Source organism: Echiichthys vipera (genome assembly GCF_963691815.1).
Source record: "Echiichthys vipera genome assembly, chromosome: 14".
NCBI lineage: Eukaryota > Metazoa > Chordata > Actinopteri > Perciformes > Trachinidae > Echiichthys > Echiichthys vipera.
In genome coordinates this window covers 3,243,608-3,270,224 of record NC_139839.1, presented here as the reverse complement: position 1 = coordinate 3,270,224, position 26,617 = coordinate 3,243,608, and the positions used below count along the sequence as shown (strand labels likewise).

Sequence of the window (26,617 nt, the reverse complement as noted above, 5' to 3'; positions counted from 1 at the left end):
ACATTTATTTACTAATGATTTATATATGTATTTATGCATTTATTTATTGTTTATCTATAGATGTATTTATTCATTTACTATTCATTTATTTGTCTGTTGTTATATATGTATTTATTTTTGTATTATTTTATTTATTGATAGATGTATTAATGTATTTATTTATTCTTTTGTGTATTTACTTATAGATGTATTTATTTATATATGTATTTAATTATTTATACATGTGTTTATTTATACATTTATTTATTGTTTATTTATACATTTATTTATGCATTTATTTATTGTTCATTGATTTATTATTTATAGATGTATTTATGCATTTATTTATTATTTACTTATAGATGTATTTATAAATGTACTTATTATTCATTTATTTATTATTTATAGATGTAGCAATGCATTTATTAATATATGTATTTATGCATTTATTTATTAATATGTATCTATGCATTAATTATTCATTTATTTATAGATGCATTTCTTTGTTTCTTTATTCATAGATGTATTTATCTATAGATGTATTTATTTATAGATGTATTTATGCATTTATGTATTATTCATTTACTTATATATTTATGGATTTATTAATTTATCTATAGATGTATTGATTTATAGATGTATTTATGCATTTATGTATTATTCATTTACTTATATATTTATTGATTTATTAATTTATCTATAGATGTATTTATCTATAGATGTATTTATGCATTTATGTATTATTCATTTACTTATATATTTATTGATTTATTCATTTATCTATAGATGTATTGATTTATAGATGTATTTATGCATTTATGTATTATTCATTTACTTATGCATTTATGGATTTATTAATTTATCTATAAATGCATTAATTTATTGATTTATTGAGCTCTAAGTCATGTGCAGTCCTCCCTGTGTCAGTAGGGGGCGGTAAAGCGCATTAACAGTTGTTTTCCAGCCGCCATTGAAACGGAAGAAGAAGAAGAAGAACAGCCGTCCATCCCAGAGGCCAGCTGCAGCTAACACAGAACGTAAACACCGGGGCATCTTTGGGGCGGATCGGCCTATTTCAACCCTTTAACTTGGGTTTTTTTTTCATGCACCTGCTCGGGGAGTCACTTCACCATGCTGCGGTTCAGCTGAAGCTCTTTTCGGGAGCCATGTTTTTTCGGATCTCGGAATAACCAAGGCCGTGAAGCTGCCCCTGCTAACCGACGGTAAGGCGCTGATCCGGCTCCTGCAAAGGTTTTTACTGCGTTAAACTCAAACACAGAATAAAGTGAGATATCACACCTCACCCCGGGGTGCATTTAAACGTCTCTGCATGTTTGTGCATGGGGGGATTTAATGAAAGCGTCGCCCCGGATGCTACGTGCCTTTCCCTCCCTTGTGTTCACAGAAAATACAACATTTAAATGTTATTGTGTGTGTGATACAACAGGCGTGCAGGGTTTTTGTATTGTTAGTCCTTCCTCTAACATTAGGCTTATGAATCCTTCTGTAAGCAGCATTTTAATTCAACAACAGCCTCTTTTTGTGTGTGTGTTTGGCCTTGTACGCCCACTGTGTTGTAGTTACTGTGATGCCCAGTAGGGGGCAGTAGCGGTCAGTGTAAACAGTTAGAAAGCTCACTCTTAAATAAAAATATATGATGAGTTATATATTATTTTAACAAGCATGTATGTCCTTAATTCATGTGTGACATTAAACAAGATAAAATGAATTGTTGTTAATGGGGTTTGGCATTATCTCTTTAATCTCTGGTGACATTCTGGATTATTTTTAAAGTCATTAAACACCAAAACCTACTTCAAATAGATCCTACAAGCACTGTCTCTGCAGTAGAGCTGCGTGATAGTTCAGTTTAGTCATTCATTTTTATTTATTTATTCATTTTATTGTTTGGGAGAGGAAAACAACCCAATTCACAAAGTTATGGGGATTTCAAAATGCACAAAATGCAAAACATATTAAAGGTGATGGTCAGCTTACGTCAAAATATGTTTGGTAGCGACAATGATGACGAAGAACAACGATCATTTCCATTTAACAAAACAACACTGTGTGTGTGGAATATGTAAGGAAGTGTGTGAGTGTGTGTGTGTTTCAACTGTTAATCGTGACTTTTATCTATTTCAACGTTTTATCGTTATTGATCTAACTATTTCAACTGTTTATCGTAACTTTTATCTAACTATTTCAACTGTTTATCGTAACTTTTATCTAACTATTTCAACTGTTTATCGTAACTTTTATCTAACTATTTTCACGGTTTATCGCTACTTTTATCTATTTCAACGTTTTATCGTTATTTATCTAACTATTTCAACTGTTTATCGTAACTTTTATCTAACTATTTAAACTGTTTATCGTAATTTTTATCTAACTATTTCAACTGTTTATCGTAACTTTTATCTAACTATTTAAACTGTTTATCGTAACTTTTATCTAACTATTTCAACTGTTTATCGTAACTTTTATCTAACTATTTTCACGGTTTATCGCTACTTTTATCTATTTCAACGTTTTATCGTTATTTATCTAACTATTTCAACTGTTTATCGTAACTTTTATCTAACTATTTAAACTGTTTATCGTAACTTTTATCTAACTATTTCAACTGTTTATCGTAACTTTTATCTAACTATTTCAACGTTTTATCGTTATTTATCTAACTATTTAAACTGTTTATCGTAACTTTTATCTAACTATTTCAACGTTTTATCGTTATTTATCTAACTATTTCAACTGTTTATCGTAACTTTTATCTAACTATTTCAACTGTTTATCGTAACTTTTATCTAACTATTTAAACTGTTTATCGTTATTTATCTAACTATTTCAACTGTTTATCGTAACTTTTATCTAACTAATTCAACTGTTTATCGTAACTTTTATCTAACTATTTCAACTCTTTATCGTAACTTTTATCTAACTATTTCAACTGTTTATCGTAACTTTTATCTAACTATTTAAACTGTTTATCGTAACTTTTATCTAACTATTTAAACTGTTTATCGTAACTTTTATCTAACTATTTCAACGTTTTATCGTTATTTATCTAACTATTTAAACTGTTTATCGTAACTTTTATCTAACTATTTAAACTGTTTATCGTAATTTTTATCTAACTATTTCAACTGTTTATCGTAACTTTTATCTAACTATTTTCACGGTTTATCGCTACTTTTATCTATTTTCAACTGCTTATCGTTAATTTAATCTAACTAATTCAACTGTTTATCGTAACTATTATCTAACTATTTCAACTGTTTATCGTAACTTTTATCTAACTATTTAAACTGTTTATCGTAACTTTTATCTAACTATTTAAACTGTTTATCGTAACTTTTATCTAACTATTTCAACTGTTTATCGTAACTTTTATCTAACTATTTCAACTGTTTATCGTAACTTTTATCTAACTATTTTCACGTTTTATCGTTATTTATCTAACTATTTCAACTGTTTATCGTAACTTTTATCTAACTATTTAAACTGTTTATCGTAACTTTTATCTAACTATTTCAACTGTTTATCGTAACTTTTATCTAACTATTTCAACGTTTTATCGTTATTTATCTAACTATTTCAACTGTTTATCGTAACTTTTATCTAACTATTTCAACGTTTTATCGTTATTTATCTAACTATTTCAACTGTTTATCGTAACTTTTATCTAACTATTTCAACGTTTTATCGTTATTTATCTAACTATTTAAACTGTTTATCGTAACTTTTATCTAACTATTTCAACTGTTTATCGTAACTTTTATCTAACTATTTCAACTGTTTATCGTAACTTTTATCTAACTATTTCAACTGTTTATCGTAACTTTTATCTAACTATTTTCACGGTTTATCGCTACTTTTATCTATTTTCAACTGTTTATCGTGGATGATCAGAATAAAGATTATCAAGAGTTTTATGGTATGGTTCATGCTAACATGTTGTCTAATCTTGCATTATTTTATCTCAGCCCATGATTCAGCTGGAGAAACCGGTGCTGACTGGTACCATGCCTGTGGTGTGGCCCACCATCCTCGACCTGGGCCGGGATGAGTGCAAAAGAATTCTCCGCAAACTCGGTAAGGTCATGCAATCAATGTGAACGGCATTTTTACACACTTCAAAATTCATTAACCAGGCCAAGAGCCTCATATGTGAGTGTATCTGATGGAAATCGCATGCGTTGATGTGTTCCCCAGAGCTGGAGGCTTACGCCGGGGTCATCAGTGCCCTGCGAGCCCAAGGAGACCTGACAAAGGACAAGAAGGATCTGCTGGGAGAGCTCACGAAAATCCTTGGGTATGAGTTCCCTTATATTCTAAAACGTGCCCATCGAGAGAAACAATTAGTCCGACTTTTGAACACAAACGTTTTTACTTTTATTTAAACTATGCTGTACCATTTTTGACCACCCACCCTTCCCCTCGTCCTCCCAGTATCTCAACAGAGCGCCATCGTGCAGAAGTCCGCAGGGCTGTCAATGATGAACGCCTCACGACCATCGCGTATCAGTAAGTGTATAACTGGCCACGCACGAGTGTCATTTGCCATGTGCAGAGCCTTATGTTGGCCACGCACCTCACGTGAAGTCATTCAAAGGTCTTTTTTAACCACTAATGCTGCTCAAAATAACAGCAAACCTCTGCAGCAGCATGAGAAGAGTCCCAACACACAAAACAAAGCAGCAACAGCGTAGTTAATGAAGCCAGAGTTTATTAAAAGAGTGTTTTAAAGACTTACCTACTGGCCCCTGTACCAGCTCCTCTCATAGTAAAGTCCATTACAGTGGATTACCAAAGTCAATCCCAAAGGAAGGAGCCCATTGGTGCTTTGTTTTGTGTGTAGGGACTCTTCTCATGCTGCTGCAGAGGTTTGCTGTTATTTTCAGCAGTATTAGTGGTTAAAAAAGACCTTTGAATGCCTTCACCATACTGCCCCGAGCTAATCACTGTTAGCCACGTCCGGATGTTAGCGACTCTACCTGGAATTTCACTTTAATAATTTGAGGTTGTTTCTCTAAGGAAGTTTAAAAAGTTACGTCTAATTACTGAACAGTGTACGACATCTTTTTCAGTATGTCGGGGCCAAACAGCTCGTCCGAATGGTCCATTGAAGGGCGCCGGCTTGTTCCCTTGATGCCAAGGCTGGTCCCTCAGACGGCCTTTACTGTGACTGCTAATGCTGTGGCCAGTGCCACAGCCAATCAGAACGCCTCGCTTCTCTTGCCGGCTGAAACGGGAAACAAAGAAGGTGGGCCAGCACCACTTTGTATTCGACAGAGTGTGGTATTGTAAAGCACATTAGCTGTTGAATGACGTGTTTAATCCCCCCCCCCCCTGCAGTGGTTGTATGTTACTCCTACACAAGCACCACCGGCACCTCCACCGGCGCTATAGCGACCAGCGGCACCATAGGAGCGACTGTGAAATCGCCACGGCCACCCAGCCCCTCATCCAACGTGGTGGTGCTGCCCAGCGGGAGCACGGTCTATGTGAAAAGTGAGTGTCAGCGTCAAACCATTTTCAAACTTCTGCTCTCCTCAGGCGTGCTGTTAAGCCTAAAGGGGGCGCTACAACGCTGGTTTACTACAGAACAGACCTAACGCCTCCAACGGAAGCTCATCCTTTCAGTGTTTGATGGCTCAGGTTTGCCGCAGGACTAACGATTCAGAAATTCTCCCCACAATGCAGCCGTTGTCTCTGGCTGTGATTAAAATTTCCTGAACGCGGCGTCTCGCAGGATCTGTTCAATTGAATCTGACGATTCCACGAGCATCTGCTGCCAACGTGTGTTTGCGTGTGAACAGCTGGTGTCGAACAGGCGGATTTAGGAAGGGAAGGAGAAATGTGTCCGCGCATTAACATCTTAACATCACATTCTATTTTCGTCTCATAGTATTTGTAAGAGTTCCCGGTTCATACACCTTAGCAGGAAGTTGAAAATCAGGATTTTTTACAGTGGAGGTTTTTTTAAATGTTCAGTGTTTACCTTCGATTTTATGCTTTTAGACTTTGCTACAATTATTTATTCTTGGTTTGAATTTCACAAACAAACAGAAAAGACTGATGGAAGAATTTGAACTGAAACGTTTTTTGATTGCCGGATAATTAAAGCAGTTATTTTGATTAACGCGGATAAGTCAAACAAATCATCCTAATTAAGTAAATTTTAAAAGCAAAAATGGCAAAAAGTGCTTCCACTTTCTACTATTTAAACAATTTCAATTCATTCATTCATCTTCAACCTCTTGTCCCTGTCGGGGTCGTGGGGGGGCTGGAGCCGATCCCAGCTGGCATCGGGCGTGAGGCGGGGTCCACCCTGGACAGGACGCCAGTCTATCACAGGACACATAGAGACGAACAGAGACAGACAACCATTCACACCTACGGGTGATTTAGAGTCATCAATGAACCCAACACCTGCACGTCTTTGGACTGTGGGAGGAAACCGGAGAACCCGGAGAAAACCCACGCAGACATGGGGACAACATGCAAACTCCACACAGAAGCGACCCAGCCGGGATTTAATCCCCAATTTCAATTAATTTCAATTTTTTTTACAGTGCCAATTCATAACAAAAGTTATCTCAGGACACTTTATGACTTATGTATGACTTACATAGACCCAACAATTTCCCCTTTGAGCACACTACGGCAACAGAAACCTTCCCTTTAACAGACAGGAACGTCGGACAGACTCAGCTCTGTGGAGGACGGACATCTGTCTGCACCGGTGAAACAATGAATAGAGAAAATGATCAGTACATAAACGGATAAGCCCAAGACAGAACTCCTGTCATCTCTCTGGTATCCTGAACCCCCGTCTTCCATCCCCCTCGCAGGTGTGAGCTGTTCCGATGAGGACGAGAAGCCGCGCAAGCGTCGGCGGACAAACTCGTCCAGCTCGTCGCCGGTGATGCTGAAGGAGGTTTCCAAGGTGTCCCCGTCGGTATCCAAGAACATCACGGTGCCGGTGAGCGGCAGCCCCAAGATGAGCAACATCATGCAGAGCATCGCCAACTCGCTGCCGCCCCACCTGTCCCCCGTCAAGATCACCTTCACCAAGCCCACCATCCAGACCACCAACACCACCACGCAGAAGGTGAGCGCCGCTTGTCCCCGCGCTCTCTACGCCTCTCTCTCTCTCGCTCTCTCTCTACGCAATACTTGAGTTTTAAATGTCTCCGTTTTCATTCAGGTGATCATCGTGACGACGTCTCCCAGCTCCAACTTTGTGCCCAACATCCTGTCCAAGTCTCACGCTCACAACAACGCCGCTCTGTCCAAGCTGGTGTCCACGTCAATGCTGACCGCCTCCTCCCAGAAACAGACGGTGGTCTTCCCCGCCAGCGCCAGCCCTTCCAACACCGTGGCCGTGACCACAGTGGTTTCCTCTACTCCTTCAGTGGTCATGTCAACAACATGTAGGTCCTTCCTCTGCACCTACATAAGTAATGTCCAGAACTTTCCTTTACAATGACATTACAGGAATAGCTAGCTTCCCATTCATTGTCTATGTGAGCCCCTGGGCAGTGCATTGTGGTGGCGCAGTGACAAGTTTCAAGCAACGAGGTGTCAAGTTTACTCCTCATTTGCATAATTTGAGGTCCAGGATTCTTTAGGCAAACCAGGATCTTCCAGCTAGGTGTGGGCGATATTAGATGGGGAAGGATTAAACCGTGTTGACGATCTGCTGAAGCAGAGAGATCCCAGTATCGTCTGTAGGGCTCATTCTGTCCACTGCTGTTTTATAATCTGCACAGACGCATCAGGTTTTTTTGTTTTCTAATCTCAGCCAAATCACACTATTGGCTCGTTCGCTTCATGCACCACCCTAAAGACACGCCGATCAACCAACCCCAGCGAACTACAGTGACGAGGATTCCTCGTTCCCCATCATGTTTGATTTGGAGAGTAGCCGGAAATCATGGCTGAAAATGAAAATAGAAAAACTACCGTGTCCTAACAGCACGCAAGCGTCAGCTAAGTAAAATAATAGCTATATGTCCCGTGCAACCGCGGACTCCTAATGTGTTCAACGAGGAGCGAGCGCTGTCACTTCAGAGGCCGCCTCTCGCCCGAACCTGCCACACACACAGTCACAGACAGACACACACGCAGTCACACACACACTACAGTGAGAGTGATTTCCTCTGAACACATTTATGCAGGTTTTGTAGTGAAATGAGTGAAATGAAAAATGGCGTAAATGTCCATTGTTTTTGGCACAAATTTGCACAAACTGATTCAAATCTGTTCAGAAAGGTTATATTTTTCCTCTTTTAGGGCTGTGCTTTAACATAGGGAAATACTTGCACTGTTCAGTAACTTGCAAAATAATTAAAAATCAATGTAAAAAGATGTGATGAAATCCTGATTTTACTGTAAAAGAATGGTGATATGTTTTTGCGATATCGCCCAGCCCATAAAGACATTCCTGTGAACTGTTTTCATGAAAGAAGAGAGTTTCCAAACCAGCTCCCGCGTTGGTCTGATGTGAGATCCAGGAGCAGGCCGCCCGTGCAGCTATTGGAGGGTGGAGCCAGTTGTCTCAAACTGATCCAGTAAAGGGGGGACGCTGTGGCTGCAGGTCTTTATTCCAACCAAGCAAGAACACACCTGATCCAACAAATCCAACTGTGTGAAGGCGATTCAGGTGGTTGAATAACTCCAGTCAGGTGTGTTCTTGCTTGGTTGGTTGGATTAAAAACCTGCAGCCATCGCTTTGAGACGCCTAGCCTGTTTCCTCTGTTTGTCATTGGTCACTGAGGAGTGTGCGTTGCTGGGAAACAGCCACTGTGGCCGTGCACCATAACAGTACGGTGTTCACTGTTGCAGGTGCAGCCTCCACTGGGGTAAAGATGGCTTCAGCCAGACTTCCTTCACCTAAGACCCTGGTGGGGTCACCGGCTCAGATCCTGGCCCAGTTCCCCAAACAGCAGTCGCCCAAACAGCTGCAGCAGGGCTCATCTATGGGGGTCTGTAGTGTGGGCCAGACCCAGACCACCAGCACCTCACCGGGCTCCAAGCCCACCATACAGATCAAACAGGAGTCTGGTAAGACTGGCAACATGAGCCGTCCATCTCCATACCTTTCTTTCTTTATCCCTTTCTTTTTCTGTAGTTTTTTTCATTCTTTCTTTATCTCTTTAGGTCTTTATATCTTTCTTTTTCTAGTTTTTTAATTCTTTCTTTAACCCTTAAGGTTTAAATGGAGTTCTTGCAGAAGACCGAGGTTGCGATTATGTTTCAACGTTTCCTTGTTCTGAGTCAATGTACCGTGTGCGTGTTTACAGGGGTCAAGATTATCACTCAGCAGGTTCAGCCCAGCAAAATCCTGCCCAAGCCGTCATCAGTGGCTTTGTCCAGCAGCAGCTCGTCCCCCATCATGGTCGTCAGTAGCAACGGGGCCATCATGACCACCAAACTGGTCACCCAGGCCACAGGTGAGGGACGCAAAACTCGCCTGTACGCAACCAAGTATTGAGTTCTGGTGATTAAATAGAAACACTGTATTGTTGTGTGCAGCTACTCAGGCCACCTATACAAGGCCGCCTGTTAACCCCAGCCTCGGCGCCAGAATATCAGCCTCCAGCGGCGGGGCCACCTACGTCAAGACGACCAGCGGCAGCATCATCACAGTGGTGCCAAAGTCTCTGGCCACTCTGGGCGGGAAGATCATCAGCAGCAACATCGTCTCAGGTGAGTCAGTGAGAGATTGACATTGCTGTGATTTTAACACGTTCTGTGCCGCGTTGATAAAATATTGGCTTCCCTCTGCGACAGGCACGACGACGAAGATCACCACCATCCCCATGACCTCCAAGCCAAACGTCATCGTGGTTCAGAAAACCACAGGCAAAGGGGCGACCATCCAAGGACTACCCGGGAAGAATGTGGTCACCACGCTTTTAAACGCTGGGGTCAGTTGAACAACTCTATCAATCCCTCTGAAAGCAGCCAGAACATTTGCGTCGTATGTTTTTGAGAAAATGAAATTATTATTATTTAGTTATCAAGTTTTCTAGCCATTATTCCATCCATTAATCGAGTAATCATATACGAACTACTTTCACTTAACTAAAGAGGAATAAGGCAAATACGACACGTTTGTTAAAAAGAACTAACCGGTTTCCTTCGTAGAAAATCAAACATTTTATACCTTAAATTGCGTACAGTCATCTGTCAAAAAGCTAAACCCAATTAGTGCTTTTAAGTGCCGTATTTAAGCAATATGAAATCGCCACATACAAGTCGCTGGGTCCGCGGTGCAGCCTCATCTGCACGTGCTGCCCGGCTGCAGTGAGCTGGAGCAGGTTAAACGCGTCCTTAGGTTCTAAAGTCATCAAAGTTGGAATCCATAAGATTTCCATCTAGTTAATCGTCTGTTCCTATCGTATCAAAGAGTGAATTAAAACAATGGTGGTTGATCGTCTGACCAGCTAATGAAGCGTTTGTATCTGCTGGTTTGCCTAGAAGTACGATCAGAGCGTCTGCGGCGACTTTCCAGCGCCAAAATCAAACGTGTCGCACAGTTTGTGACATTTTTTTTTTATGTCGTTCCCCTTCTCTCCTCCTACAACTGTTCGGTTTCCAAAGGAACTCTGGGAGATGAGGTCCCAGAGGCTCGCCTGCAGTTAAATCTTAGGGCGCACTCACACTGTCCCGTGCCCCGTGCTTTAGGGTCCTTGTCCCCCCCTCCAGGCCCGTTTGTACTCACACTACCTGGGCCTCGGAGAATGCTTCTTGCTGCCTATACGTCATCACGCCGTAACACGTCACACGCATTGATGACGTCATGGCGATGCGTGGCTTTGTTTCCAGATCTTTCCGTAGACCTCTGAGTTTTTGTGCGTCTTGTCGACTGTTTTTGAATCTTTTCATCGACCAAATCTGCAGTAAACACTCCACCTCCGCATCACACCAACGTGAACCTTTCACCGCCATTGTTTTAAATGTCCGCGCATGGTCCCTCCTTCTTTTCTCTATGTCCCAACAGGCGCACAGGAAATGACCTCAGAACCGCCGTAGGCCTCGTAGACGGCCAGTTGGCCGCAGCTAGGCGTGGTCAAACAAACTAGACTTTACCCGTAAAACCTGTTTGGGCATGGTATGGATAGACAGTGTGAATGCGCCCTTAACGCCAAAGAGGCCTAGGCTAGAAACAAATTCTTACCTTGTGTCAGGTCTCCTGGATGTGTAGACACATTTCTACCGAGACGCTGAAGCATTGATGCTGTGCGGTTGTGCTAATCTAGTTGGGTTTTACAGTAGATACCAAAACCATACGGATTTACGATTTTAATTCAGCTTGAAATGATCCCAAACTTCTGACATTTTCATTTTCTCTCGCTATCTTCTCTCTACCTCTACTTTGAAATCTGCGCAATCACGTCGTCTTAACGGCGCGTCCACAGCGCGAGCCCGTCGTAATCATCCTTTTAGAAACCGTGCGGTATACATAGTTACATTAATTTGATTTTGTATGAATATTTATGAGTTTTCTTACTCTTCTGTGATTTGTCGGATGGGACTGATGCTCTGGGAACTTTACAGACCAACTGATTATCCATTAACTGAGAAATGAATCAGTAGATTAAGAGTGAATAAATCTTCCAATTTCTTCCGATGGCATAAATGTTTATTTGTAGACCTTTGCAGTTTTTTGTGTGCTGACTTCAGCCCGTTTCTTTCACTGCTGTGACACTGTCTTTTTTGATACAACCATTAGGTGGAGCCAAAGTTACAAACCTTCATATCCTACACAAAGGTCCTCTAAATGTTTTATTATATTACATTTCATGAATTCAAGGTTTTACAATGTGTTAAATACATTCATATGTTGCATTTGTGTTTTTAAAGGAACAGTTTGTGGATATATGCTTATTTACTTTGTGGCGGAGAGTTAGATATTGAGATTGATGTCACTCTTAGATCTGTTACACTCAGCATTTGGTTAGCTTAGCCTAGCTTAGCACGAAGACTGGAAACGAGAGAAACAGCCGTCCAGACTCTGTCAAAATGTAGAACTTTTACTTTAAATTTGTTTTCTTGTGTCTTAAAATGATATAGCTATTTTTAGTGTCTAAAGATAAACTGTCTTAGCCAAGATAAACATTAAAATTGTGATTTATTATGAATATGATGGTCTTATAGACTCTAACAGGGCTTGCATAGCCCTGGAGTCACTTTGTTACACATAAGTATTTGAAGTTGACAGTATCTACGGTGCGTTACTGGGGCTTTCTCCCGTGCTGCAGCTGCTGTTTGTATACAGATGTGTTGGAATAAATTGTCAGCTGTTTGTGCCTCAGGGCGAGAAGGGCCTGCAGGCTGTTCAGGGGACCAAACCCGCCATCATCACCGCCTCCAGACCCATTACCAAGATGATCGTCACACAGCCCAAAGGCATGAGCTCTGGGTCACAGTCCACCGCCACCAAGATCATCCCGACCAAGATCGTCTACGGCCAGCAGGGAAAGACTCAGGTGAGGCGCCACCAGCTAGTTATCTCTTTAGTTCTCTTTATTGTTAAGCTGTGTTGCATCAATCTACAGCTATGAAATATCCCACGCACCACGGAGGGGATTTTTCAGTCAGTCATTGTGGCTTTAAGGCTTGAAATTAAAATCATCATTGGATCCAGGTTAACCACGGGCCAAAAAGGGTGTCATATGATTAACACCAGGCAGATTTTCATATGACCTGCTGATCTATCAGGTAACCACAAGTGTCTGCTGTACATGTTTGAGTCATTATAGGAAAAGCACCAAAACAAGGTAGAAGTTTCTTTCGTATTGCCCATTTTAGAGACAGCTGCAACGGGTATTTTCTGGAGAAATTCATTGTAGTAAATTAAGCAAACGTGCATCCGTTTACGCAGAAGAGGAAATTCCCCAGTTTTTTTATAATGGGGCTTTGACACTGACCTTTTCCTCTTCCTCCATCTACTTCCCCAATTCAGGGGGAGAGACGAGTCAATGTTATTAATGAGTCTGCTGCTCTTTCAGGTCAAACAGCTGCAGACTACAGAGTTTGTCTCCTGTATCAGGGTCATGTGTCTGTTTGGAGCGAGCAGACTGGGGTTGTGTCAGTCCAACAAACGGGGATTGACATTATTATATTTAGGGCTGAAACAATTAAAAAACACAAAAAAAAATCACGAGGCAAATTATCTGCCTTGATGATTCGTTTGATTCCTATCTTGCGTGTTGGGGCGGCAGTAGCTCAGTCCATAGGTGACTTGGCTGGGAACCGGAGGGTCGCTGATTCGAGTCCCTGTGTGGACCATGAATGGAGCGTGGACTGGTGGCTGTAGAGGTGCCAGTTCATCTACTGGGCACTGCCGAGGTGCTGTTGAGCAAGGCCGGTCTCTGGCAGCCCCCCTCGCTTTAACCATTAGTTGTGTGTGTGTGTGTGTGTGTGTGTGTGTGTGTGTGTAATGAAAAAATAGAGTAAAAATTGAATTTCCCCATTGCGGGATGAATAAAGGCATTCTTCTTGTGCGGCCTGTTCAGCGCAGGGATCATTGTTCCGCACGGACCGTTTTTGCGGATGCACACCACTACATCAGTAAAAGGCAGAGAATACGTTTGGGATCATTTCACACACACTTAAAAAAATTGCATAAATTGCAAAGTGTCCACTGCAAACTAGAAGTGTTCTACCACAACAGCACCTCATCGATGATTCAGCGTCTGAGCCCAAAGCAGCCACTTCACCGAGCGCCACTGTTCCGGTTTAAGGAGGGCGGTTGCCGTAGTTACAGAGAAACAGGAAGCAAATGCGTAACGTTAGCTGTCCTGGTGAGAAACTCTTCTCTGTTTCGTTTTTCATGAATGTTAAATATGACGTCCCCTCCCTGATCAGTCTCTAGAGTTTAGTCGTATAGTAAAGTCAAATCTTTCTCTAATTAATGTTTTAAATAAATCTGTTTGTCTTTGAAACCTGTTTGAGTAAAAACACGTGGTCAGGTAGAATTTAATGTACCACTTTGAATTCTTAAGATAGTAACTTAGTAGTAGTAACGTAAATTGCGAGCGTATTGCCTTCAACACAAACACACACACATCTCCTCTCTCACGCACACACACGCACGCACACACACGCACACCCATACACCCATTAGGTCACCACACCCCAGACATAATATATTTTTGTAAGTAATGATGAGTAATAACGCAAACTGATAAATGTTTTTTCTTGGTTGATCGATGGAATAATCGGTAGAATACTCGATTACAAAAAAAGATTTGATTACTGCATCACTAATTATATTAGATTTGCCCGTAAATGTATGCGGCGAAGGAAGCGACCAAAGAAATATAAGCGTACACATTCATGTCCAGTTGAAATAACAGTCATGGGGGTGTTACTTTGAGACAACAAAGAGAGATCGATGCTCCAAACATTCTTATTTTATATTCTCTAATCTCTATAATCCGTGCCCAGAGATGCCCCCGTAAGACGCTGCTGTGTTAATGGACCTGAACAATGAAACCAGCAGCCTCTGTAGGGTTTTCAGTTCCTTTGGGATGTTTTTTTAATTTTTTTAGGCCCGTTTCTAAAAACTTAACAAGACGAGATTAGATCTGTAGAAGATTTCTGTAGAATTCGTGCAATTCTGACAAGTAATGTGGGATTTGAAAGAACAGGTAGTGATTTTAAAAGAGAACCGTCCCCGAGAGAAGTGAGAACTACAGCGATCACTGACTACACCGGTGATCTTCCCCTCATATTTATTTCAGGGGAATTTGAATTGAACACACAGGTGTCAGAATATACTACGGTGATCCCTTTATGATGGTTTCAGGTGTTTTTTGCTTCTTTGGCACCTCCCTACACTTTAAACAGTGATGAATAAAGAAAAATAGCATCTATAATGAGCATTTTAACATAATATATATATATATTATATATTCAATTACTGCTGATTCTTCATATGCATTCAAACAGTACGTCATACTTTCAATATCAAAGTCTAAATATAGCCTGAATTCACGTTCTGTTTTTAGTCATCAAGGGGAAATTGAGGTCAGTGAGTCAGCCAGATCTGCAGTACGTACACACACACACACGCACGCACGCACGCACGCACGCATGCACGCAGTACTGTACTCAACACCCACAGTAATCCTCCGCTGTGCAGTTTCAGTGAAACCACAAGCTACAAACAGCAATCTGAGAATCACATCACACACTTTTTTACTTCAGTATCAAAGTTTCAAAACATTTTCCGGTGACGACAAACGGCACCTGTTTACAAAACCCTGTTCACTCCTTAAATGTTCAGTAAGCAGGTCATAAATGTAAAAGAAGTAGACGGAAATATGACTTTGTGATTGAGGGTCATAAGTGGGAAACCTGCGTGACGACTAAACGACCCAAAAATGCAAAATGCTCTCCTGTGAATATTCAGTAGGAAAGAGTGGATCTGGTCTAGAAGAAGAATTCCTTTATTCGAAATTCAATTCTCACTCGATTTTTGTCATTTTACACACACACAGGCCCGAAATACACACACATGCACAAACAGGACCTATATACATGCAACTAATGGAGAGATGTCAGAGCGAGGGGGCCTCCAGGGACCGGGGCCTTGCTCAACAGCTCCTCGGCAGTGCCCAGTAGATGAACTGGCACCTATCCACGCTCCATTCATGGTCAAGACAGGGACTCGAATCGGCGACCCTCCAGTTCCCAGCCAAGTCACCTATTGACTGAGCTACTGCCGCCCCTAAGCTGTACCTTTGTCGAATCAGAAAGGAGTTTTACGCGCGTGGAGCGGATATTTATTATTTTTGTACACGACAAAAAAGCAGATCGCACAAGAACCAACATTTGCCCTTCCCTCATTACCACCACAGAGGTGCCCTTGAGCAAGGCCCATAAACCCAAAACCGCTCCAGTGGAGCTGCTCAGTGGCCAGCAGAGCAGACTGCAGATTCACTGTTCTGCCCCTGAATGAATAAATAAAGGTCAAAAAGGAAATCTACATCTACGGCGATTGACTCGCCATCCAAGAAACTGCAGTTATTTGCAGTTGACCTCCTTTTTCAAGCTGGAGTTTGCCGCTTGGTAAAAAAACGACTTAGCAAGAGACTGATGCATTACACCTCGTGGTCGGTTGGAAGACTTCAAAAGGATGTGGCAACCAATTATTTCCTTCTTGAAACAGGATGTAGGACAATGTGAGTAGCACTGGGTGGGCGGGCGGGACGGGTCAGAGAGGGAGTTATTATTTATTTTATTTGAATGTATTTTTTTTATTTATTTACTTACTTGTAGGACATCTTTGTTACTTATATTACAAAATAATGAAGCACTGCATAAACCAAAGAAAGATGTATTTTTGATATTCTGTCCACTTCACAATAAAAGTATTAGAAACAAAAACTAGTTGGCGAGAGAACAGGGAAGTGACGTAAATCCCTTTAAGTAACGCTGGAAGCAATGCAAACCCAGTGTTTGCCCCTATAATCGTGCAGCGACGGGAGCCCCCACCAGGCCAAAAACAATGTCAAATGGGGCGGCCGGTGGAACAGTGGTTTGAGCAGTCGCCCAATGTAAAGAGGCCGCAGGTTCGACTCCGACTTGCGGCCCTTTGCTGCATGTCTCCCTCTCTCTCACTCCATTTCCTGTCTGTCCTATGTAATAAAGGCTTAATCATGTCATCTTCAGCCTCTTATCCGGGGTCGGGTCACGGGGGCAGCAGCTTTAGCAGGGGACCCCAAACTTCCCTTTCCCGGGCCACATTAACCAGCTCTAACTGGGGGATCCTGAGGCGTTCCCAGGCCAGCGTGGAGATCTAATCTCTCCACCTGGTCCTGGGTCTTCCCCGAGGCCTCCTCCCAGCTGGACGTGCCTGGAACACCTCCCTAGGGAGGCGCCCAGGGTTCATCCTTACCAGATGATCCTGAACCACCTCAACTGGCTCCTTTCAACGCAAAGGAGCAGCCAGTGTTTGGTGGGACACTGTGAAACCAAACATGGACAACTCCTGGATCACAGTATCGTGTGTGAAATACGCATTTGATCCCCTGTTCTGCTTCTGTCCAGGTTCTCATTAAGCCTAAGCCAGTCTTCCAGGCTGCGCTGGTGAGCGAACAAACCCGGCAGCTGGTCACTGAGGCGCTGCAGCAGGTGACCCGCTCAGCAGAAATCGGGCAGAGTCAGACCCCGGGACAGGACGGGTCCGCAAAGGACGACTCCAGCACCTTAGCCGGCGAGTCCTCCCATGGCAGCGCTCCAGGTAAACTTGAGATTTGGGAACATTAGGCAAGAGTTTAAAGTGAAAAAAAAACATTTGTCCGACATCTTCTCCGTCCGTCCTCAGAGCCTCAGCATGTAGTGCACGTGGTGTCCTCCAGGGAGCAGGATTGGACCGAGCAGGAAGTATCCGTGGAGTCCACCCCTACCATTATCTACCAGGAGGTGTCTGGTGGGGAATCCCAGTCCGCCACTTCCACCATCAAAGCCCTGCTGGAGCTGCAACAGACAACAGGTGAGCCTTTGTGCCGCGGGAAGGCTGCAGACTCTAACGCCTGTACGCGCGCTGACACCAGCAGATTTAAACTTGTATTGAAAGTCTACGTTTCCAGAAGGCCGATGGTAGTTATGTTTGCTGCCTGAGGCTTTGCAACAAACAAACCTGTGGAACTGGGCTGATGGGTAGACGCTGGGGAGCGATAAAGATTCCCACGGAGTATTTAAAGGCGTGAACTCTATTTTTTTTAGATGGAGTCATACAGAAGAACTTCCAATAACATTCCCCTTCTCCTGACTGTAAATTCCCAACTGTGATCCACTTTATTTATATTTTTATTTAGTTAAAAACCTGATATACTTAATATATATATAATTTACCTCAGCTGCACACAATTGGAACCAGTTCTTTATTGAAAAAATGTTTATTTCAGAGCATAATTAATCAAAAATCTTAGTGAAAACGCAGTAATAACCAGTGCAATATGCAACCACAGTGGGTGCAATAGTTACTGAAGTCAAAACACCATTCGGACTCAAGTATTGTGATGATGCAGAGATTAAAAAAGAGATAATTTTAATATTCATTTCAATGAAACAGGGAATAATGATGCCAAAATTATCATTAGGTCTTGGCGATATAGCCTAAAATTAAGCATGCGCGCTAACGGTTTATATCCTGGTATATTAATTTCTCTTAAATTATTAATATAAATGCTTCTGAAGGGATTAAACACTCGTCAGGCAACTGCATGGCAGCTATTATTGTACTCTTTACTGTATTACTAGGACATATTATAATTGGACAAGGTAGGACTTGCTAACTTGTTGGGAATAAGCCATGAGCAGAAGTCCACTAGCCCCCATGCTAATTAAATACAGTGGCTCTAATGGTCAGTGCAGTATAGTCAAAATTCATACTGATGTACTTTCTACACCGTTTATAAAGTGAATCATACCACATTTGAAATATTAGTCAAATAGACATTTACCTGATGTCGTATTTGGGTAACTAAATATATTTGATGAAGCCTTCTTGTTTCAGGATCTGATTGACAAATCAAACATTTGTTCTTATGTGCTGCTCTGAGTTATTATCGTTGTCACACACTCAATAACCCGGCGCTCAACTCCAGCAGTGAAGGAGAAGGGAGAGTCCAAACCCCGACAGCACACCATCGACCTGAGTCAGATGGCCGTGCCCCTCCAGTTGGCCCAGGAGAAGAAGCCCAGCCCGGAGTCCCCTAAACCCTCCACCTCAGAGGCTGAGCCCAGCACCGAGTACGTCCCAACAGGTACGCCTCTACAGTCTGCTTCATGACGTATGTACACAATAGATCAGTGGCTCAAATGTACGAAGATATTTGACTAATAAAGCTGTAATACCACAGGATAACTCAGAAATAGTCAATTAAGTTTTAAAATCAGACTCAAGTAAAAGTATTTTCATATTAAACATAAAAAACAGGGACAGCAAACAGCAAAACATGCACCTTAAAATATATATTTTAATATTTATATGAATTAGTGATATTAAATATTGTTTGTATAGTCAGGACCGGGCATACACGCGTTGATGAACCTGATACAAGTGTGTTTTTAATGATGCTCATCTGACAGCACGACTGTGGTTCCTCTGGCAGGTAAAGTCGGCAGCAGAGCGGGAGCGCCCTCAGAGGATGACAACGTGGTCATGTCCTCCAGCCAGCAGCTGGGGAAGCCTTACAAAATCAGCAGCCAGGTTACCGTGGTAACCAAACCGGCCGCGGCCGCCGTGGTCACCGCCGCTTTCTCTGCAGCCTCGCACGTCAGCCACATGGTGAGGACGGTGTCATAGTGAGCTTACAGAAAGAGTGTTCATCACACACGCCAGATGCAACATTTATAAAGCACTGGATTTAACTTTTAGGTTGTTTTTCTTATTACCGTATTTTCCGCACTTTAAGGAGCACCACATTATAAGGCGCATAGAACAGACGCTACAGTCGAGGCTGGGGTTACGTTCTGCATCCATTAGATGGAGCTGCGCTAAAGGGAACGTCAACAAAACAGTCAGGGGAGGTCGTCTTGTTGCTTCCTCCACTTCGGCACCATTGATTGGTTCATGTTCAACTCTCTGGCTGCTGCTCTATTCCCGTGTTCTACTGCGTGACTAATGGCCTTGAGTGTAAACTCTGCGTCGTAAGCGTGTCTCTTAACAGGAGCCATTTTGGGCTCTTTACACAAACACACACATGGAAATGAAACGGCACGCTTCACGCAGTCGTATATCTCAACATGCACCGCGCGTTACTTCTTCTACGGGGGAAAATAGAGTTGGCGGCTGCTCACCGTAGTTGGAGACCTGTTGTGGCTCAATATTGGTCCATATATAAGGAGCACCGGGTTATAAGGCGCACTGTCGGCTTTGGAGACATCTGAAGGTTTTTAGGTGCGCCCTATAGTGCGGAAAATACGGTAATAATGATGTGAAGAAAACTGGGAAAGCAGCTGCTGCCGTGCGTCTTTAAGCACCACCGAGGAGAGAGAGATGTCTTTATCGTTCGTCAAATCACTCTGAAATGGATCAAAATCATTCGCCACATGGACGATTTTTACAACAATATAGCTGTAATTAACATTATAGTTCTTGTTGTGGGTTTAGGATGGACACGCTGGGCAATACGTAAACAAATACAATAGAATATGGCATTCAATCAGCGCAATCAGCTGGTCGCGTGTGTAAACGATGTGCTCAGTGATGCGCTCCTGACCCTCTGTTGCTAGGGTCACATCACAAAAACATAAACATCACAAAAAGTGCTGTAAAAGTTCAAAAAAAGAAAGGTGTTCGTCCTCTCCCAGTCTCCGGAGAAGAGGCGCCAAAAGTTGAGCAAAAACCAAAACACAAACACAACAAAAGCTTTTTAAAAACGTAAAAACCCACGGGAGCTGCTGTTACAGGCGGCCACCTCGTACGGCGCCATAGCAACAAGCACAAGCAAAGCAGTAGATGATATAACACGTGACTGTTTGTATCTATTATATTAAATAGACTATAACTTAAATGGCCAGAGTAAAAACACTTTCTCGTTTGTCTTTAATGGTACGGACTGGATAAATGTTCCCAGGTCTGGAGACTTCCACCTTTTATACAATGACGCTGACTAACACTAAAAAGAATCCAGAGCACGCCGTAAACCGCGTTCACACCAGGAACTACATCTTCAGGAGACAGCACTGTAGTTTCAATGTTAACAATTAAACACGTATTACTTCTCATTATGCATTTACATGTACTACATCCTTTTTTACATTGTTATTCATTTGCAAATACTGTCTACAATCATTTATATTCATTACTATGTTTAATAGTAATAGTTTAGCTTTAACTAACTCACAATTCTGCTTTATTTGACACATTGAAAGATAGTCATCTATATTTTTGCACATCATGCACTTAACTGCACAACTTGATGCACATCATTCCCTGTGTAATTTCAATATTATTGGCAATTTTTCTATTTTTTATATATGTTTTTGACTGCGGTACTTTGCTCCGAGACACTTTAATCATTCAAATGTAAAATTACGTGTTTATATAATGTACAGAACACTAAAAAGATTAACAAGTAAGTGCAAAAATTATAATACTTTTAAAAGAAATATCAATATCTTTATCAATATTTTTCAATTTCACATTAATATCGATATTAGCACAAGTGTAATGATAATGTATTGCGATGCAAGCTAGGTCTATATTTTGTTCTTCTCCTATTGATTTTCATTTGTCAACAACTGCTTCTTGTAATTGTTGACAAATAACTTGAAACTAAAGCGAGAGCACGGCGTGAGACGGTGTTTTGGGGGATTTGAGTGAAATGACGCTTTTTTTAAAATGACCTCATCCTTCTTCTTTGTGTGTGTGTGTGTGTGTGTGTGTGTGTTTCAGCCCTCTGACAGCCACGGTAAAACTGAGGCCGTGTTAGAGGTGAGCGAGCTGGAAGGCGACACCTTGGACCCCCAAACGGGCTTGTTTTACCGCTCCTCCTCCAGCCAACCAGCTGCAGATCCCCTGAATCAAACCACCCACTCTGCAGCCTCTCATCCGCCTCCCTCCAGCCAGGCAGAGGCCAAGCAGAGCCGGCACACCTCCACCTCCACCTCCGCCTCCACCCAGCCGCCACAACTGCATAGCAAACCTCAAATCAGCCAGCCTTCCTCTTCCTCCGCTGCCTTCCCCTCCACTCTTACTCTGACCAAGAAACTCCCGAAGCTACGAGAGCAGATCCAGCCCAAACCCCAGGCCTTGACCCAGAGCCCCAAAGACAGACCCCTCCTGACTGCACCGGCACAAACCGGGGTCCAAAAGGTCACAACCCCGGGCACGCCGCCCAAACCCCTGTTGACGCCTCAGCTCCCAAAGCTCCAGCAAGCACCCACGTCCCACCACAGACCCCTGCACACACCCATGTCCCACCCTCCTCCACTGCAGGCGCACCACCCTGTCAGCACTGAAAAGGCCGCCTCCAGCCAAGTAAGTGGTTTTCACGCCCACCCTGGGGGCATTCGTTTTTTCTTGATTTAAGCAAAGACATAACAAGTCACACCTGTCAAGTGTGATTTTAAACTAAAATGCCCTGAGGTAGATACTTCTGATTCTTCTCTTAGGGCGCACTCCCACTGTGCGTCCGTCCCGTGCCCCGTGCTTTAGGGTCCTTGTCCCCCCCTCCAGGCCCGTTTGTACTCACACTACCTGGGCCTCAACGAATGCTTCTTGCTGCCTATACGTCATCACGCCGTAACACGTCACAGGCACTGATGACGTCATGGCGATGCGTGGCTTTGTTTCCAGATCTTTCCGTAGACCTCGGAGTTTTTGTGCGTCTTGTCGACTGTTTTTGAATCTTTTCATCGACCAAATCTGCAGTAAACACTCCACCTCCGCATCACACCAACGTCAACCTTTCACCGCCATTGTTTTAAATGTCCGCGCATGGTCCCTCCTTCTTTTTTCTACGTCCCAACAGGCGCACAGGAAATGACCTCAGACCCCGCCGTAGGCCTCGTGCTCGTACACGTGCGCACGCTCTTGCTCGTACATGTGCAAACGTGCTTTACTAAAGCCCACCTCTCCCAAACGGGCCGTGGCCAGCAAGCGTGCCGCAACTAGGAGCGGCACGGTTGCACTCACACTGGTCTAACGAACTAGACTTTAGCTGTGAAACCTGTTTGGACACTGTACAGATGGACAGTGTGAGTGTGCCCTTAATGAGGTTTTTTTGAGGCATCTTGACCTGTGAAGGTTTCCGGGTTCTCCTTCCTTTCCTTGTCACGTTTACCTTGAACAGGACGCAGTCTGATAACAATTGATTTATAGTTGTATTAACGGCTGCTGTGCGTTTCAGTTTTTTTGAGTCTCTGAATTTAAATTTATCAGAACAAAAGTGACTGAACTGCAGAACTTGAACTCATATGCATTCCCGTTTCTTTTGTTTTTCCTCAAATATCTTTACCACAGCAGCCGATCATCACACAGAGCGCCACTGTCACCAAGATCACCTTCGGCAGCGCCCATCATTCATCGCCGGTCTTCAGCAGCGGCGAGGCCACCGCCAAACTGATTCCCGAGTCCAGCTCCAGGCCCTCAGGAGACAAGCCCTCTGTGTCGGACATCCTGAAGATCTCCATGATGGAGGCGGAGATCGATCCGAGCACGGAGCCCATGGTGGTGGACTCCTCCAGCGACTGCGCCCCTCTGGGGAAAGCCCTGGAGGTCCGGGCCGTGTCAGGCACACTGGACTCAGGCCAGTTTATCAGCAGCTCTGGGACCTCGATGCATCATTCCCACGCAAAGCCCCAGCAGTTCAGCCTCACAGCACAGAGGAGCAAAGAAGACCTGGAGGTCATTGAGGTGAGATATCTGTCGCATATTAACCTCTTGATATATTTAGAAGTCATCAAAAGGTGTTTTCAGACCAGAGGAAACTTCACATAGATGTAAAAACCGTTTGTTTTTATTTTATCTGCACCACAGGAAAAACCGTAGTTCTTGGATCGCTGAATATTTTTGCGCATACTTCAGAGTAGATGCTCTCCCATCACAGGAGGACTACTAGCCAGCCACTATTCCACCATACGTTCATGCTACACTGGTTACAGTAAACAACAGGCTGATTGCCAGCAGTAGCTCTGGGTGTTAGGTACCTTTCACTCATGGTGCCTTCAGGTCCTATGGAAAATATGGTAAACACCAAAAGCTGACGTGAAAACTGCACATGAATACCCCCTCATGTGGTAATTTCCACTGGGGAGCTCGTAGAAACTTTTGATACATGGGATAACCTTTGACCTTTTCAACATGGTGGAGCGCAACGCAAGAGTCTACTTTACAACAACACTGTTTTTCAGCTGCTAGGGAAGGCCCCTGGAGTTAACCAGAGTGCAGCAGGAGAGCCCTGTGAGGAGCAGGTTAGAGGACACGCTAGGTGAGATCTGGAGGTGTAAAAACAAAGATGGAGTTGGTTTCAAAGTGAACGCCACAGCTGCCGTGTGGGAACTTCAGGTTCAAACCCAACGACCGTGGTGAACCACTTCACCTGAGTGAGACAGTGTGACGCATTTGTTTTAAAACAGCAGCAACTAAACAGCAATGTGTTAAAATAGACTGAGAGTCCATTTGATTTATTGTTTTGTTTATTTATTTTGGATATTTAAAATTACTTTGAGTTCTAGTGTCTAATGGTCTCAAAACGGCAATACTATGGCTTCTTGCAATAATTTCTGGAACAATTTATCGCCCCGCAAAATGTGTTATTGTGACCTAGGCCTCGCCATCAATAGACTCTCATTGATCCCTATTGCTAACCTTTTGGTCTGAAAACGCCTTTGGTGAACTTCAAATAGGTCGGTAGCTTGCATCGGACTGCACTGAGGATAAAGAGGGCAACAGATGGTTATATTTACAGATAAATGTATTAATTAAGTTTTAATAAGATGGGGTAATTATTGTTATCTTACTGGAAATTGACTGAAACTCAAATGTGACTAACGCATGCAGGTGATTCCTCAGTACTCTATCCTGCCAGACTCCAGCCAGTCCAACGTGGTGGTGGAGCCCAGCGGCTTCCTGGAGATCACCAATTACACCAGCCAGCAGCTGGAGGAGGACAGCCCCATGGAGCAGGAGGTGGACAGCAGCAACGACGAGGCCACGGCAGCCAGCCCCCCCGACCAACCGTAGCCAACCCAGACGTGGTGGACAAATACTTTCGGGCTGCTTTTTTTTTTTTATAGTGAACAGCAAAAAAATGCTTTGTGTAAAATATTAGTTTGTTCATAATACGTTTTTTTCCCCTCCCCACAACTAATGGCACATATGGTTTTTATTGCCAGTGAGGAGCGCTGGATGTAAAATGTTGGAGCGAGGTGAAAGGATTAGTTTTAGTGCAGACCCAGACGGTTGGACAGCAGCCTCTCCAAACAAACTTTCCAGGACAGTTCATGAAATTGATTATTTGGACGTTTTGGCATGGTGCCGCGTGCCACCGTACATCATTTCACTGACACACGACCGCATCACAATGCTGCAAGCCTGCAATTATGTTGATTGTGCGGAGAGATTTCAAAGATGTGTTCCCCTAAAAGATCTCCTGTTGATGGACATGTTCTTCTGATGACCTGATGGTTTTACGACCCGCTGAAGAGGGTGTTCTCTCCTGACTGATGTGCAGCTTCATAACAGTTTAAATCTCCTAAAACGCTTACGGGATTTCAGTTTTCAGGCGAGAGAACAAAGCTGGATCAGACTGAAATTGCTGCGCGGAACAGAAACCAGACAGGAGTCCTGAAGGAAGGATAACATGTGTTACTGTTCATTGTAACTGATATATATATATTAAAAAAGAAGAAGCATTAAACAATGTACCTTTTTTTGGAAGATATATTCTGGAGTTACAAAACGTTGCTGTGAGCATTTCACTGAGTATACATTTGCTTTTGCATAGTGTGTTTGAAACTATGCATTTCTTTTATACCTTTCCAAACTACATGACTGAGATCTGCACAATAAATGGGCTGAATAGAAACATGTCAGGTTATGCCGTTTTATTGGTTGCATTTCAAACAAATCTAGCTTTTGGATGTAGAAAGACAAACTGAGGGAGTCGTGGTGTTCGGCGCGATACATTTGCGTGTTTAAAAACACAGATCTTCAACAGTTACTTCAGAGGATCCCCCCGATTATATCTTAGGACGCACTCACACTGTCCTTCCGCACCGTGCCCCGTGCTTTAGGGTCCTTGTCCCCCCCTCCAGGCCCGTTTGTACTCACACTACCTGGGCCTCAACGAATGCTTCTTGCTGCCTATACGTCATCACGCCGTAACACGTCACACGCATTGATGACGTAATGGCGATGCGTGGCTTTGTTTCCAGATCTTTCCGTAGACCTCTGAGTTTTTGTGCGTCTTGTCGACTGTTTTTGAATCTTTTCATCTTGCACGTGTTAAAGTAAGATTTGAGGTGAGAACAGGTAAACTTTCCCTCTTTAAGTGTCAAACTCTCTCTAAAAGCAAAGCTCATGTTTGAGCATGTAAAGAGGATAACTGGATACAGTGCTGAAGTCTGGGGTCCTGTGAAAGTTGCTCAGTGGTGTATGAAGCCAAAAAAAGTTCAACTGCTGGATGATCTGCACTGCTTACAGAGAGTGTGGCCCATAGAGCAAGAACACTAAAGACTATTACGGCTACTTGTGTGACGGTACCTGGAAGTTGCAAATCCGCTGTTTGGCCACTATGAAAACTGGCCAAGATATCTTAAAAGTGAGCATGGAGTTGTTGTGAAAGACGGATATACAATTTGCAAACCATACCATCTGGAAGTGACTGCAAAGGTTCCAACACTTGGGACATCTCAGAGCTAATCATCCGCACGGACACGCTCAAGTCACGGTTAAAGAAAGCACTTGTGATAGTTTCAACTTGGTCAGGAATTCAACATGAGTTAATGTTTAATTGAGGTAGTTACCTGGATGTAACTCCAGTTCTACGAGTATGTGATGAACCCATGTATTTTATACTAAAAGTAGGCTGACGTGTTTTATGTGCAGGTTTGAGTTTTCTACTTTACACTGCTCCCCATTTCTTGATCTATCACACAT

At 42.9% G+C, this 26,617-nt stretch overlaps 1 protein-coding gene across 7 annotated transcripts; it reads left to right on the top strand.

The window, feature by feature from the left end:
* The first annotated feature begins 992 nt into the window (after positions 1 to 992).
* On the top strand, positions 993 to 25,528 carry emsy (EMSY transcriptional repressor, BRCA2 interacting). Of its 7 annotated transcripts, none has more exons than XM_083927008.1 (21): positions 993 to 1,202; positions 3,966 to 4,074; positions 4,195 to 4,294; positions 4,432 to 4,506; positions 5,070 to 5,245; positions 5,338 to 5,493; positions 6,837 to 7,096; positions 7,193 to 7,418; positions 8,833 to 9,051; positions 9,291 to 9,440; positions 9,523 to 9,696; positions 9,781 to 9,917; positions 11,726 to 11,764; positions 12,309 to 12,482; positions 17,053 to 17,245; positions 17,330 to 17,497; positions 18,618 to 18,773; positions 19,122 to 19,297; positions 21,410 to 21,994; positions 22,979 to 23,371; positions 24,518 to 25,528. In XM_083927008.1, exons 2-21 carry the CDS (start codon positions 3,969 to 3,971, stop codon positions 24,698 to 24,700), a joined length of 3,846 nt encoding a protein of 1,281 aa, XP_083783134.1. In that variant the 5' UTR covers positions 993 to 1,202; positions 3,966 to 3,968; the 3' UTR covers positions 24,701 to 25,528. The 7 variants fall into 7 exon arrangements, with proteins under 7 accessions (XP_083783134.1, XP_083783133.1, XP_083783131.1 ...); XM_083927007.1 differs by having other exon boundaries at positions 18,615 to 18,773; XM_083927005.1 differs by having other exon boundaries at positions 12,294 to 12,482.
* Positions 25,529 to 26,617: the final 1,089 nt, after the last annotated feature.